At 49.4% G+C, this 15,787-nt stretch overlaps 1 protein-coding gene across 6 annotated transcripts; it reads right to left on the bottom strand.

Moving 5' to 3' along the window:
- Positions 1 to 3: 3 nt before the first annotated feature.
- On the bottom strand, positions 4 to 15,623 carry P4htm (prolyl 4-hydroxylase, transmembrane). Of its 6 annotated transcripts, none has more exons than XM_005326894.5 (9): positions 15,224 to 15,619; positions 14,982 to 15,063; positions 5,364 to 5,554; positions 4,433 to 4,529; positions 2,997 to 3,159; positions 2,028 to 2,213; positions 1,208 to 1,298; positions 892 to 1,015; positions 4 to 439 (listed from the first exon to the last, which is right to left on the bottom strand). In XM_005326894.5, the coding sequence occupies exons 1-9, from the start codon at positions 15,581 to 15,583 to the stop codon at positions 219 to 221; spliced, it is 1,515 nt and encodes a 504-aa protein (XP_005326951.1). In that variant the 5' UTR covers positions 15,584 to 15,619; the 3' UTR covers positions 4 to 218. The 6 variants fall into 6 exon arrangements, 4 of the variants coding, with proteins under 4 accessions (XP_005326951.1, XP_040125612.1, XP_077899301.1 ...); XR_005726611.2 differs by having other exon boundaries at positions 301 to 439; positions 892 to 1,082; positions 15,224 to 15,620; XM_040269678.2 differs by lacking the exon at positions 892 to 1,015 and having other exon boundaries at positions 228 to 439; positions 15,224 to 15,620.
- Between the last annotated feature and the right edge of the window lie 164 nt (positions 15,624 to 15,787).

Genomic DNA, 15,787 nt, shown 5'->3' with positions numbered 1-15,787 from the left:
AACTCGAAGCCCTGTGATTTTATTTGACTGAGCAGCATAGGAGCTGTAACAATAAATAACAAGAATATACTTTCTGCGCCGTAATCGCGGCTGGAGGCTGGGGTGGGACAAGACATCGGCCAGAACTTGAGTCTGAAGCAGTACATGGGGACCAGCTGGGCACCAGAGACTTTGGGTGGCGTGAGACCCGCAACTGAGGGCTGGTACTGACCCTCCCCTCAGAGTTCCACGCGCGCATCACTGTAGGACCGGTCCAGGGCCCACTCAGGTTGCGAGTTGGCGCCACCTTCGCGGGCCAGACGCGCCATCTCCTGCTGGAACAGGGCTTGCCGTGCTCGGCTGGGGTCCACGTTGATCCAGTTGTTGGCTATCCATTTGGTGCCGCGTGTGACCAAGCAGCCTCCATGCAGGGAGTAATCGTCCACGTCGCCCACCCAACCTACGAAAGGAGCGTTGCATGAGAAAGGACAGGCTGGGAGGGACCCTAGGCTGGGCTGACCTGAGCTAAAGACCAGTAGCATGGCAAAGGTAGGGCCAGTTGTGCATACCTTAGCCCTTTCCCCATTAATTTATAGTAAACACCACTGGCCCTCTGAAACCAGTTTTCTTGCTGCTGAGCCTTGTCCACAGCTCTTCCCAGCCTGGTTTAGTGAGAGACTTTTGTCTCCAGCTCCAGAGTGAAGAAATAAGGAAGGGTGAGGCATCAGGGAATGACAGGGGTTGAGATGACGCTGGAGAGGCCTACTGAAATTAGACAATGATCTTTGGGAGACACCAAGACAGAAAACCATTTGGAGGACAGCCAGAAACAGCTCTCCAGGGTGGCAGACAGGAGCAGGGTAAGGGGAAGCTTCCCTCAGATAATCCCCTGGTCTAGCCATAGGCCCTCACCTTGCCCATCAGGCAGGTAGTTGTACCAGAAGACTGCTGTACCCTGCCGGGGTTTGACACGCAGGTTCCCCTTGTCACAGTGCCTCCGAGTATCACGGAGGTCAACATCATCCTGAATTAGACTCTGTGGGCAGCAAGGTGATGGTGTTTTCAGGGGGGCCCCCATTGTATGGCCAGGCAGCCAAAGATGGCTAGAGGAAAAACAACCAGATGTGCCTAGGGGACCACTTAGGCTTTCATCCCAGGACCAAAGGGGTGTGTACTACACTTGCCCAAGGCCCTGCCAGCCCACAAGAATAGCCCAGTTGACCCTTACCATTTCATCGTAGGTTCTGTTGTCTGCTACAGGGAAGACAGTCTCGCCCCCACCGGTGACGTTGTTCAAATAAAACAGCACTGTCATGTAGCTGTAAGGCAGGGGGGCTTCTGAGCAGATCCCTAGCTGCAGACATTCCCAAGGGCTTACTCATGGGTAGGAAAAGCTACCCAGGTTCCCAGGGGTCAGAGGGACAGGCTAGGATGGATGACAACAGGGTAGTCCAATGCCAGAGTATCTCTAGCCCCTCCTTCTTTCCACAAACCCAGTCTCTTTTTGTGTGTGCCAATGCTTTTATGGCCAAGATCACACATAGCTGAGTTACATGACTAAGGGCCTGGCTCGGAAAGTTAGCTATTAGAGGCAGGAAGATCATGCACAAGGTCTCTGTGGGGACTGTAAAAGGCTGAGCCAGAAAGCCACATGAAAAGGAGAGACCTAACTTGGCAGGGGCAGGGACACAGCTTTAGAGAGAGACCAAGACCTCCAAGCAGTGGAGTCAAGATCAATAACTAGGGGAGTAGATTGAAAGAGCTGAGTGCCTAGCATTGTCCTTTGCTTCAAAGTTTTGGGAGCAAGTTTTGGTGTCTCTGGATACTTTAGTCTACATTGACTCAAGCGGACAAAATGGCCAGTAGCCAGCTTTTTCTGTCATTTGGTAAACAACTTTGGGAAGAGATTAAGAGCATCATTGACCAGGGTGGCCAAGTGCCTTCCTGACTCCATTCTAAGAGTCAGGTCCATAGTGTCAGGCTGTGCCAGTGTTATGAGGATGCCTGATTTGGGAATTGAAGCCAGCCCCGAGGTGGGAGGTACTTGCCGACAGGAGGTCTCAAAGGGTACCGACTCGTTGGCCACCAGCTTGGTATGGGAGCAGATAGTCTCTGGATACACAGGCCCACTGTCCACATGGGCATGGTAGTGGCCTCCCTCACCATACCGCACAACTTGCAGTGGCTCGCTGAGCTCCACGATCTCAGGTGACAGGCGAGTGAGGCGCAGCACCCTGGTGAGTAGCAGGTATTTGGCTGGGCAGCACCATGTGAGGTGGTAACCTAAAGGAGCTAGCCAAGACCTGCCACGAGCTCTACCCTTGCCCACCTCCCATGGAAGCCCTAGAACCATGTTTTTTGTTTTTTGTTTGTTTTTTTTTTTTGTACTGGGAATTGAACCCAGGGGCATTTTACCACTGAGTTACATCCTTAGTCCTTTTTATTTCTTGAGACAGGGTCTTGCCAAGTTGCTGAGGGTCTCCCTAAGAGGCAGAAGCTAGCCTTGAACTTGTGATCCTCCTACCTCTGTCTCCTGAATCATTCAAATTAGAGGTGTGTGCTACCACGCTCAGCTCCAAGAGTCATCTAAGATTGGCTTTACAGGAGCAGGAAGGAGCTACTCTTGATGAACCCTTTTTCCTAAATGCCATCCACTATTTGGGAAAGATGAGATTTTTCACAAAATTGGGGGGATGGGGACAATTGAAGTCCTCTCAAAAAGGAGGTTATTTATCTAAAACTCCTGCTGGTTCAGGGGCAGGGCTACTATGAGCAAAGATAAGGGGTCACTTTTCTAATTAGCAGTAAACAAATACTTGATTTATTTCTAATCCCATATGTACATTGTTTTCCCACACTGGGGATAATTTGCCTTTGCTAATTGCCTTTCAGTGGGTCCCATTCTTGGTCTAACAAGTGGAACTTAATCCCCATTGGCTAATCAATTCTGTTCTCTTAGCCCCCTCCAAGGATTTATGTGGAGACCCTGCCCCAGGGAAAATGGCCTCAGTGCTCACCTCTGGCGGATGGCACGCATGACATGGTGGGCACCCTCACCCTGGTAGAGCCATGTGTGGTGGCTGTTCCGCACCAGCTCACTGGACTCCGCCTTGTGGCTCCTCATGTACTTGTGGAAGTCCCGAAGGTCCATGTTAGAAAACTCCTGCAGACTCAGCACTCCTGTAAAGGGCACCCACCATTAGTGCCTGCCAGACCCATGAGGGGGGGCCACAGTGGCAGGCAGCACCTCCCTACCTACCCCAAAGGCAGCAGCAGCCCCTGGCCTCAGGCACTGGGGGCCATGTGCACTTGTCCCCACCTGGACTCTTGGGTCAGATGAACCTGGTTTCGGTCACATCGGGCCCTAAGGGAAGACCCAGAGAAGTTCATTTTCTCAGTTTAAGCCTTGATTTGGCTCCCAAAAGGAAGAATCTCAACACCCATTAGAGTGCCAGAGTGGGGTCTCCAAAGGAACTTGAGCCATATGGCCAGGACCTCAGCCCATGAGTCACCCTATGCCTTCCAGCCTGGCCATATAGAGTGTGGTGGCCATACTCCAACCTGTAGAAGGTGAAGAGAGCAGCAAAGTGCTGAGTCCATCCAGGGCCTCCCACATGGTAGGGTGCAAGCAGGGCAAGTCCCCAGGGAAACCATCATGAACTCAGGTCCCATCCTGGGTGGAACCAACCTAGCCAGTCTTGCCTGCTGAACTACCAGCTCACCTTAGCAAAGAAAGCCAGGCCATGTCCTCCAAATGAGAACATTCTCCCTGTTCTTGCCCAAATCAGAAAGCAGAGGCCCCACATTCTGGATCTGGTGTCTTTGCTCCAGGTTATTCTAGCTGACCCAAGGGAGATAACTTCCACCCTTTGGCTTAGATTCCCCTGAGGATGGGGAACATCCAAACACTGTGAATCTGACACCATTTCTATACTAGGAAGAGTATGACAACCCTCCAGCCACAGGCTATTCTTCCAAGACCTTTTGTTCACCAGTCACAAGATTGTTCTTCCAGGACCTATTTGACTGCTCTATCTCTTCCTCAGCTGGTCCATAACTTGGGCATAAGGGTTAAGACTACACCTCAGAAATCTCTTGGTTGCTGCCCCATGCTCCTTGCAGTTAGAAAATTAGTAACACCATCACTTCAGTGCTCCATTAAAACTCCAGATGGGCAAAAGGAAGGGAGAGAGGCCTCAGTGAGATGAGGGAGGCCTGGAAAGGCAGATGGAGCAGGGTGAATGGAAAAAATCAAGCTGCCCTCATGTCTCCTTGCTTCCACTTTACTCATTTTGCCATTTCCCAACTAGGAGTCCTGTTTCCTGTGCCCCAGACTCTATAAACTCTACCTGATAAGGTCAAATTGATCTCTAGGAGTTGCCCTTTAGACTGTCATAGTCTGGGGAAAGGAGGTGGCTCACAGGGATAGAACTGTGGAGGGATGTGAGCTCACCATCACCATCGGGATCTGCTTTGATCGCGGAGTACATCTCCTGAATATTCTCTGGAGTCATCCACCGTCCATTTCCCAGGCGAGTCTGGGCCAGTACCTGATGTATAAGAGGGTCCCTCAGTGGGGTGACCCTAGGGGTAAAGAGCCATCAGAGCATAAAAGGACCAGTTCTTATGGAGTTAAGGGTTGCAGTAATAGGGCATGGGTGAGGACTCAGGACAGAGCCCAAGGTCCCTGGGCTGAAGAGAGGTCCAGAGATATCTGAGGAAGCCAGGAAAAGGGTCAAGAGGCATGAGGACCATTGGCATACCCAGCCCTGCTGGGACTCTGGACTTCAGGGGAGCACTGTTGGCCTTGTATCACACTCAGATACCTCAGGAAATGTGGAGGAAGGGAGAACCAAAGGTCTGGTTATAAAGAGGGAAGAGGCAACAGGGGGAGACTTGTCCAGGACATGACCACCACCAGAACCCTCAGGAAGACCAGACTCAGTGGAGTGCTCTGTGTGAGCAATGGACCAATACCCCACCCCCCAACACACACCCTGCTGGATTTCTCTCAGAAGCCTAGGTGTGAGAGGCACGTGAAGAGAGATGCAGGCTGCTGGCTACATCAGAGCTGCCAACCCCATCTACCATAATGGGTTTCTAGCCATGGCAGCAAGGAATCCAGACCACAAAAGAAATACCATTCCAAACTGTGGTAATAAATGCCATCACCCCCATGTGGATCCTCCTGCAATCCTCTGGGGTTTCCAGGGTAGTAGGGACTCTATAGAGAGGAAAGAGTGACCCTGGGACTGGGCATGCCCAAGAAGGCCTGAGTTGACATCTGAGTATGGGGTCAGTTGAGTCAGACAAATTGCATGGCCACCAGAAAGGTAATTCTAGGAACTCCCTCCCTGTGCCTACTCAGGCCCCAGGATCCCAACCTCTCGGAGCTGCAGGCGACCATCGTGGTTCTGGTCCAGCAGCCGGAAGAGGTCCAGCTGGCTGACCTGCATACTGCTCATTGCTTCTTCATATTCTTCAGTGGGCAGGATCTGGCTGCGCTGTAATCCCTTCATCTGTGCCAGGTGGATGATGAGCCGACACTCCTCGTCACTCAGGAAGCCAGGAATTTCTGCCATAAGAGGAGGTGGGTGAAGCCAAGGACTGAGCTGGGGCACTGTGCACTGAGTATCCTACTCCCTGCAGGGTTTCAGGGGTCCTCTCTGTCCCCTGGTGGTCACAATGTTTGGAAGAGTCCACACTCCCCTTTATATATGTGGAGTTGTCCTGCAAAGGCTGGCCAGCATTGGAATGCAGGGCCTCTTTTGTTGATGATGACAGCACACATTTTCCAGGGGGGTTACTGGGAGCAGGCTATAGCTAAAGTGGATATGGGCTGACCCACCTTGGAGTGGAACTAAAGGCCAGAGAGCGGACTTGAAGGGCAGAGGGTTAACCTCTTCTTCTTACTGGGAATATTTACTTATTTACTTGGTACTGGGGATTGAACCCACGGATATTTTACCACTGAGCTATATCCCTATACCCTTATTGATTGATTGATTGATTGAGGTGGGCAGGGATTTAACTCAAGGGCACTCACCCACTGAGCCACATCCCCAGCCCTGTTTGTATTTTATTTAGAAACGGGGTCTGAGTTACTCAGTGCCTTGCTTTTGCTGAGGCTGGCTTTGAACTCTGGATCCTCCTGCCTCAGCCTTCCGAGCTGCTAGGATTACAGGCATGAGCCATTGCACCTGGCTTATTTTTTATTTTAAGACAGGATCTTGCTAAATTGCATAGCTAGGCTGGCCTCCAACTTGTGATCCTCCTTCCTTATCCTCTAGAGTTGCTGGGATTACAGGTGTGAGCCACCATGCCCAATTTACATCAGGTATATATATTTAAAGCAGAGAAATGCTGGCTGGCTCTTGCTTTCAAGCATTATTCAAATAAAAACACACAAAGCCCAGACATCCAATAGTGTAGGTTCGTCCAAGTGTTGTCCTCTCTTCTCCCATATAAGTAGGTTCTGGTCATCTGACCAGGGCTGAGTTGCCTAGTGCTGGGGAGTGTGTGTGTGTGTGTGTGGGGGGGGTTAACTCAGCACCTATTCTGTGCCTCTAAGCTCATGAGTAAAGATCAGTCATGCTTGAGACCTAGGAGTGGCTGGCTGTCCACACACTGGCCAGTTTGTAGGTGGCTTGGTAGAACTGCAATATAAGCCTTATATCTGGGAAGTTCCCAACCTAATAGCCCAGGTACTTTCAGGTCAGAAGCCTAGGTCCTGCTTCCTTCTCCTTTTCCTAGGAGGAGAACTTCCTTGGGGAACAAGAGGTTCACGAAAGAACAGATTAGAGGAGGGGCCAATCTGCCATCTACAGAGTGGTCTGTCACTTCTCTCAGTCATACTCCCAGCATGAAGTTCCAGTCATTGCCCAGGGTAAGGTAAAGGTCTCTCAGAGCCAGGATGGTAGTGATTTTTAATAGTGATCATAGCAGATCACACTCAGGTAGCACAGTCTCTTAAAACACTTTGTATTCATCAACTCCTTAGTTCCCTATATTCATCTTTGAAAGCCAGGCCCCTTTAACTGACCCTTTCAATCTGTGAGAAATCACAAGCACAGACTTGCCCAGGGCCACCCAGGCTGTTCTACTCAGAATCTATGCTCAAGTCCAGATCAAATCCCAGGGGTAGGTGACATGATCCTGGATGTGATAACATTAAGGATAGAACAAAGCCCCCCCCCCACCCCAGCATGCATAACTCTCAAACCATCAAACCCAGAAAAGGTATGAGTCAGCCATTGGGAGACAGCACTGCTGGACAATGGGTTAGACCAAACTGCTAATTGTCACCTCTTGATTGCTTAACATATAACATTTGAAAAGAAAGAAAAGCAAGCCAAAAAGGAAAAGAAAACACAGGCTGAGTTTTCTTCAGTTTATTAGGTGCCAGTAAATCCACAGGCCTAGTGGAGATGATTTCAGTCTCTATTCCCTTCATCATGTGCTAATCAAAAACAGCCAGCCCAGTCAGTATGTTGTGGCCTAATCAGGTGGGTGCAGGTACCTGGGAGCTTTGCAAACACTTGCAGGACCTCCTCCTCTGTTGGTTCCTTAGGGGTACAGCCCTATAAAGCCCTGGACCTCAGGGCCAGGATAGAGAAGGCAGGTGATGGAGAGCGGACTGTAGCTGCTGGTGGTACTGTGGAATGATGGTGCAGCAGGGGCTCCCTGGAGCTACACACAGAGCATGCTCATTCCCCAAGCAATGAAACTATGTTATGACATTGGCTACACAGAGAGGCGGTTGACCAACTTGCTGGACCATGACACAGCAGCTGAGGCCATCAAACAGACAGTCAGCAGGTTGCCCCTGCTCGCCCAGGAGTGCCACCCTGATGCTGGCCTCTTCCTTTGCTCCCTCTTTGCCCCTGTGTGCCTTGACAGGTAGAGCAAGGGCAGATAGAGGGGAGGATGTCCTTGGCCAGGGCCTGCTCTGGCAGTTGAGCTCTTCACTAATCCTCTGAGCACCTGTCACTGCTGGTTATTCACAGGGGCAAGGAGGAAAATGAATAATTATTTTTATGAGTGTTCCCAGTAGAAGGAAACAGGTACCCAGGGGACAGAGGTGACCATCACTGGGCAGGGTACCATCAATGGTGGGCATGTGGGGCTGGTCCCTCAGTCTATACCCACAACCTATAAAAGGCTCTTCAATGTCAAGACAGGGACAAGTGGCAGGATGCTTCAGGCTGGGGTCTGTGAGCCCCTTTGCAGGGAAATGTGGAAGCTCTAATCTGCCCACAGGATGCTGGCAAGAGATGGAGCTGAGATCCACCTGGTGACATTTTCTCCTAAAGCCCTGAGGTCATAAGGTTAATTCTTCTTCCCCAGCCTAACCTTCCTGTGAACATTACCTCAGCTCCCCCACCCAGCAGAGGAAGTCCTTCCTGGAATCTCTGGTGACTGTCAGTACCAACAAGAGTGGATTCTTTCAGAACTGGACGGTGGGCCCCCTGCACTCTGTGCCAGCACCAGCCCTGTCCAGAGACTGTAGTGCCCTGAAGGTCTTTTAGGACAAAAGGGAGGGCCCTGCTTTTTCCCTATGACCTGAGGAGTGAAGGCCAGAGAGCAGGGCCTCCCACATCCCTCACCTGATACTAGATAACTTTAGAGCTGGAGAGGGAGTTTCAAAAGCTGGAAAGAAGCTAGGTTACAGGCAGATAAGTGGGGAGGCAGAGCTGAGGGCTGAAATGTGGCACAAGTAGAAAAGCAAGGCTGCAGGGCTGTTGCTAGGTGATCAGAGTGTCGTTGCCAAGCAACCATGGAAAGTTCCAGGTTGATCTGGGTGCCCAGTTACCAGCCTAGTCACACCAATTGTTTTCCCCACCCTGCAGGGTCATCTACCTGTGCTGCAGCCTGTGTGAGGAAATGGCGGCCAGCTGCTCACCCGCACGGCTGACTATGGTTACCCCTGGCCAGCTATCTTGAACTGTGGATGCTTCCCTGTGGGCCATGATCTCTGTATCTCAGCCATGTCCGATGACTCTCTGTGTGACTTCCCCACAGGTCTTCACCCCCTGTCTACTGTGTCATTCTAGGAGGGGATCAGGTAAACTGGCCGGAGGAAAGGGAAGAGGACCCCTAGAGCAGGCAATCTGTCTCAAAGAGAGTAAAACAGGAGGGGCAGACAGGAGGGATTTCGTTGATTGCCCCCCCACCCCCCCCACCCCCACCCCCCCCGCACACACACACACACCTCTTGCCTGCCTTCTCACTTGAGTCTCTCCTCCCAGTGTCACATGCCAGCAGCAGAGACTGTGAGTTGCAGAATATAAGCTTACCCCAGGAGGTCCTGGACACATTCTGCACCGTGACTTTGTAATATAAGCCCTGAGTGGACAGTAACCTTTATACAATGTTTACCTGGCTCAGTACTAAGGCAAATATTAAGAAAATATCCAAATATGCCTGATTAGAGCTGAAAAGTTAATTCCTTTATAAGCATGGGATGTTGCTAAAAACAAAATAAAACAAAAATTCTGCTAAGGAAGGTGGCATCCCTAGGAGACTGATTCCAAGGGGAGAGCATCAGACAAGAGTTCAGTAGCCAGGGGATGAGTGGGGGCACTCTTGGAAGTCCAGCTGATCACTTGGCCCCTCTGATTCCATTCAGCAGTGAAGGTCAGGCTCTTCTGATGTAACAGGACATCCTCTGGCCCCTGGGACCGTGACCTGGATTCAAGACTAGATGTGTTGAAGATGGGACCACTGCTCCCCACAGAGTTAGTGCCTACCCTGAGACGCTGGCTGCAGCTGGATGTCACATGTGTGTATAATTTCCTGTGAGGAAGGCACACAGGGACCTATGTATTAAGTGAGAGGATGCAGGGCAACCACCTGTTGGTAACCACAGCCTATGCCTGGAGCCGGAGCCACCAAAATCATAGGTGTCACTATTACCAGTGCCAAGAACAGGGACTAACCATACCAAAGAAAGCCTTGGACTTTTAGCCATGGCCTCTGCACTGGTCACACTAATCATGTAAGCTCTCCTGGAAACACATTGAACCCTCTTTCTGTTGCCCCTGCCAAGGGGATTTGCAGACCAGAGAACAGAGAGGCCCCAATCTCAAACAGGGTGGGCCTGCTTTCTTAGCTCTCTCCAGCCCAGAAGGCATGCAGGCTAGCTAGGTTCCTTGGAGTATGCTGAGCAGGCCTGGGAAGACAGTTTAGACACTGCCCTGCTACTGTCCACAAGCCCTAGCACCCCAAGCCGTATTTCAGAGCAGGCACACATCCTTGGGCTATGCTCACTTTGGGCAGGATGGTGCTTGTCCAGTCCAGACACACTCAACTATATCCACATGAGCTCTGTTAAGTCTGCCAAGCAGCCAGCCAGTGAAACAGTAGGAGTGGGCATGTGGCTAGGGGAAAGCAGCAGTCCACAGAGAAAACTATATTAATATGCTTAAAAACTTGAAATTATATGCATATTAAAAATTCTTTCGGGGCTGGGGATGTGGTTCAAGCGGTAGCGCGCTCGCCTGACATGCGTGCGGCCCGGGTTCGATCCTCAGCACCACATACAAACAAAGATGTTGTGTCTGCCAAAAAACTAGAAAAAAATATTAAAAATTCTCTCTGTGTCTCTCTCTCTCTCACACCTGTCTCTTTAAAAGAAAAAAAAAATTCTTTCTTTGCTGGCCGCAGTGGTGCACACCTGTAATCCCAGCAGCTCAGGAGGCTGAAGCAGGAGGATCATGAGTTCAGAGCCAGCCTCAGCAACATAGAGAAGCCCTAAGCAACTCGGCAAGACCCTGCCTCTAAATAAAATATATAAAAGGGCTGGGGATGTAGCTCAGTGGTTGAGCACCTCTGGGTTCAATTCCCAGTACAAAAAAAAAATTTTTTTTTCCCTTACTTCGGGGCCTTCAGTGTTTGTCATGGGCATAGTGATCTGACACAGCTGCCTAATTATTTTAAGCTGAAAAACAATATATTTGGAAATCCTGTGAAAAAGCAGTCAAGATTTTTAAATAAATTGTTTTATATATTAGTGATGATTACTCATTCACCTTAAGTAGTTAAGAAAAATGGATTAAAACTCTCACTGGCTAACTAGAGGTGATAACTGCTGCCCTTGAAGAGGGCACCAAGTCAGGAGGGTGGTGGCAGAGCAAGCAGACAGGCCTGAGCATCCAGTCAACCCCTCCAAACCACCCAAAATTTATCAGCAAAAGACAGAATTCTTGACTACTAAACACATAGCCAGAACAAATCAAGCCTTTCATACATGCAGCTCATCTTTGTGGGTAGACGCACAAATGACAGAGAGAACAAAACAGTTTCTAGCAGTGCTAAGCATTAAGAAGAAAATCAAACAGGCCGATGTAACGGGATGCCTGGGAACCTCTCAAGACTGGTTTGAAGACAAGAGAGGTCTCTGAGGAAGGGACATCTGAGCAAATGGAGATAAAGCCCCATCTATGGGAAGAGCCAAGCCTGAGCCTTATAGTGAGTTAACCATACATATAAAGGCCCTGAGGCAGCAATGAACTTGGTGTCTCTGAGAATCCTCAGGGAACGAGGGAGACTGGCAGGAGATGAAGTCTAAGAAGTAAGAGGGCTTTGAGGCACCAAGTAAGACCTAGAAGTAAAATGGGATTGCTCAGTGGTAGAGTACTGCCTAGTATGTTCAAGGATCTGGGTTCAATTTCCAGCACTGCAAGGGAGGGAGAGGGAGGGAGGGAGGGGGAGGGAGAGAGAGAGAGAGAGATATGAAAGGGGGTTATCTTGGAGACTTTTAAGATAGGAAGAGAAAAGATCTAATCTGTTGCTTAAAGATAGAACAAGGATGAAGAAGCTGTGTTTGAGAGAATGTAAGCCACATTTAAGAAGGCAATGTTCCCAAAGAGGTCACAATGACTCAGAAATGGATTCCTAGTGTTCCACATCTTTGAAAAATACCTACTACCCTTGTGTAACTCAGAGTAGGGCCTTTTGGTCCAGATCCCTCTTGCCAAGTGTCTCGAGGAACAGGTTGGGAAAAGGAAATGTTCCCCAAAGGGAGAGATGAGAAGCTGCATGGAGTGTTTCCTGCAGGGCTGGGTTCTTTTCCACAGAGAAGTAGGCACCTTGGGATGGAACCCAAGCCCCCTAGAATAAACTCACATCTTTTTTTTTTTTTAATCTTTTTATTTTTTTGCAGTTGTAGATGGACAGAATTTCCTTTATTTTATTTATTTTTACATGGTGCTAAGGATCAAACTCAGTACCTCACCTCTGCTAGGCAAGCACTCTGCTACTGACCTATAGTCCCAGCCCTATTTTTATTTTTTATTATTATTATTTTTTCGCAGTATTGGGGATTGAATTCAGTGGGCATTTACCACTGAGCTACATCCCAAGTCCTTTCCCTTTTAATTCTGAGACAGGGTCTTACCAAGTTGTCCATGTTGGCCTTGAACTTGCAATCCTCCTGCCTCAGTCTCCCTGAGTAGCTAGGATTACAGGTGTGTGCCACAATCCCTGGCTCCCAACTAACATCTTAGGTACCCATCCCAGGCCCTGGCACCTTGAGTCTCTGAGGCTGTCATGTCACAGATTTGGAGCCAGGAACAGCAGGACAGAGGGAGCACAGCCTACACTCTCCTTGGGCTCTGCCTGCCTTTTTAGGATAACAGTGAACTCCAGACCAATGATGAACCGATGGACATACAAATACAGAAAACAGACACTGCTTCTTCTTAGGATAAGGCATCCTTTGGATTCATCCAATACCAAAGCATTCTGGAAATGCCTGACCTTGGACACTCTCCCCTGTGGTTTCCCTCCCTCACAACTGGACTTTTCATAACCCTTGATCTCTTTTTCATTCACCTACCTCATTTCACCAAGCAGCATGTTCCAGGGCTTTCAGGATGAAACCTGGGATCTTCCCCCAACTGACTAGCAGGCAATGTAAATGTTTTGGAGAAAATGAGGACTACAAACAGGAAGTCCATGCCACAGTTGTCCAAATCTCTTGACTGTGCCCTTTGTAATTGCAGAAACAGGGGCATCTGATAGCCTAACCAGAATAGTTTACCTGTTATCACATCTCTTCTGCTTCTTGTAATTTATTTTGGGGGACTTCAGAAGTGGGTTTCTCATTCTCTGCTTTTTAGGACAAGCTGCATGTTAGAAGGATTTTGGCTTCATGGCTCACTTAACCTAATGTGGATTTGAATTAGATATATACAGGTTCCAGGAAGGCTGATGAAAGAAAACAAAATCACTCAGTATATCTATTCACAGCAGTACTGGGAATTGAACTCAGGTCCTCATGCATGCTACTAAGTACTCTACCACTGAGTTTACATCTCCAACCCACAGCAGTATGGTACTAATAAGGCAAATGCTGTACCCTTTGCCTAGATCACCTTTCCCTGACAGGATCACTTTTTACTTGATCCTATACTTCCTATAGGTCTTTGCTCAAATATTTTTCTCAAGGAGGCCCATCCTGGCTACCCTATTAAGAGCTCCAACCCCATCAGGTGTTCATATATGATTGCCTTACTGGTCTGCAATCATATATCAACACCTGATGTAGTTATTTGTTTATCTGTTTCCATCTGAATGTCAGCTTCAGGATTTTGTTATGATTCCCTTCATTTTTTGTTCCATATTGTATTCCCTTACACTTAAAATAGTGCCTGGTATAGAATTCAATGTCATTCAGTAGTAATATTGATAACAAAAGCCATCATCTTTTAGGGCCCTTCTCACAACAGAACTGACAGCATAACCTAATTCCCCATGAATAGGATGCATGTGACATACTTACAGGTCTAGTCATAATCCCCAGTCAGAGCCCTCTGCACAGGGACAATAGCATATGTTTAGGTGTTCTGCCTCAGCCCCCTTCTTAAAACTCCTTATTAACTTCATTCCCTCGCAGCCAGGGCCTGTCCTGGGTCTACCTATATATGTCACTGAGGCCAGGTACCCAGGACAGGGCTGTACAAATTTATCTTTGACAAATTCCATAGGTCTGGGGACCCTTACCTTGTTGACTCTGATAATCTTTGGAAGGCTTCTGGATCTTCCCAGTTAGCACTGTGGCTTCTATGAGCAAGTTCTAGAGGCAGGCTGCCTGGGTTCTAATCCTAATGTGACCACTGAACTACTATGTGAGCTTAGCCAAGGGACTATGCTTCATTTTCTCACCTTCTTGCCTGTGGGTAGCATCTACATCCACCTCAGAGGGGGTTTGTGAGAATTAAATGAAACAATCACATGAAGCCTATCATGTAATAAGAACTCAGACAAGCTGGGGTTGTGGCTCAGTGGTAGAACACTTGCCTCACATGAATGAGACACTGGGTTCAATCCTCAGCACCACAGAAAAATAAATAAATAAAATAAAGGTATTGTGTCCATCTACAGTGTATATATGTATATATACACACTCAGAAAACATGAACTATGATACGGCTATGAATGGGATCACCCTGAAAGTTTCTGCCCATGATGACTAAAAAGAACACTAAGAAGATTCCTAGAATGCATGCAGCAAAAACTGTGCCTCTGACTGGTGTCCTAGTTGGCATACTTGGGGACATCAGTTTATCCACATTTGAACAGCCTGCTTCTCTTCACAAGATCCCACAGGCCCTGAGATCAGCTGGGAATTGGTTATCGGACCCCCACTTTCCCCCCATTCTAAAAGATGACAGAATTAGTTGTGGCATGGAATGTCTAAAGACAATTTCAATGAAATTGGAATTGAAATTGGATGCTAGCCTCAGGGTCACATTGCCTGGCCATGTGATGAAAAAAAAACTGCTGCAGGGAATAATGGATCTGAGAGGGGGAATGAAAAGGCCATTCTATTACCCTATCATGGAGAAGGGAGTGGGTACTTCATGTTGGTAATCATCTAGATGGATAAAGAAAGGGCTACTTTGAAGGAGCCGTTTTCAAAATAGAAAGCATGTGGTCAGAAAGAGCCCGGAGGTACACAGCAGCCCCTGGCCCTTCCTGGGAGCATTTGGTGGACTTACCGAAGAGCAGCGGCTTCAGGCTGAGAGTTCGGATGAAGTGATCCCTGTCGGTAACCAGCTGGACCTTACGCTCGTACCCCACCTAAAGGAAAGGCGCACAGCGGATAGATGAGGTGCCAGGGTGCCAGGTCACACTACTCAAAACGGGCTCAACACCTGGCCAGTGCGTGGGACTCGCATGGCTTGTGGGTCAGTGTGGGGGACAGGGCCTGGACCGCGGCGTGGGGGCTGGTTGTCCTCACCTTGATGCCCTCGAGGCGGGTGAGGGGGCCCAAAGTTGACTTGGGCCGGGGGCTTTGGGCGCGGCGTTGGGGTCCGGGATCCGTGCTCTCATCGCCGTTGCTGTAGTGAACGAAGAGCAGTAGAGCCAGCACATTGCCTAGGTACAGGTGCACGAACACCATCAGTACCAAGAAGTAGGCGCGTGAGCATATGCCACGGGGCTTGCACAGCGGCCGAACCGGTGCATCTTGGTCATCGCCCGGCCGGGTTGTTGCCCCTGCCAAGCTGTGCTCTGGCGGCACCCAATGCGGATTCGCAGCTTCATCTGCGACTGCGGCCTCTGGACACAGGTCTGTAGCTGCAGCCGCCGCAGCCGCCATGGCTCCTAGGTCTCGTGCGCGCGCGCGCCCAGGGGAGGGGCCACAGGGTGCCTGCGCTGCGCAGTCGCTGGGACAACAGCCTCAGAGTCCGCGCACACTGCTGTCACCAGGAGATCGTTCCTGGGGACAAGCACCTGCCACAGTCGCACATAGTTCTCGGCCTCTCTACACCTTGAACCCCAGCCCACACTGGGTTTTATTTTC

Source organism: Ictidomys tridecemlineatus, chromosome 3, assembly GCF_052094955.1.
Source record: "Ictidomys tridecemlineatus isolate mIctTri1 chromosome 3, mIctTri1.hap1, whole genome shotgun sequence".
NCBI lineage: Eukaryota > Metazoa > Chordata > Mammalia > Rodentia > Sciuridae > Ictidomys > Ictidomys tridecemlineatus.
Note: the sequence above shows the minus strand (reverse complement) of the source record. Positions and strands in the feature narration are given on the sequence as shown.

Coding starts and splice junctions, on each gene's coding strand:
- P4htm (XM_005326894.5), bottom strand. CDS start 15,583: ATGGCGGCTGCGGCGGCTGCAGCTACAGACCTGTGTCCAGAGGCCGCA. Junction 15,064..15,223: donor CCCGCCTCGAGGGCATCAAG/GTGAGGACAACC, acceptor CCTTTCCTTTAG/GTGGGGTACGAGCGTAAGGT. Junction 1,016..1,207: donor ACAGAACCTACGATGAAATG/GTAAGGGTCAAC, acceptor TGCTGCCCACAG/AGTCTAATTCAGGATGATGT.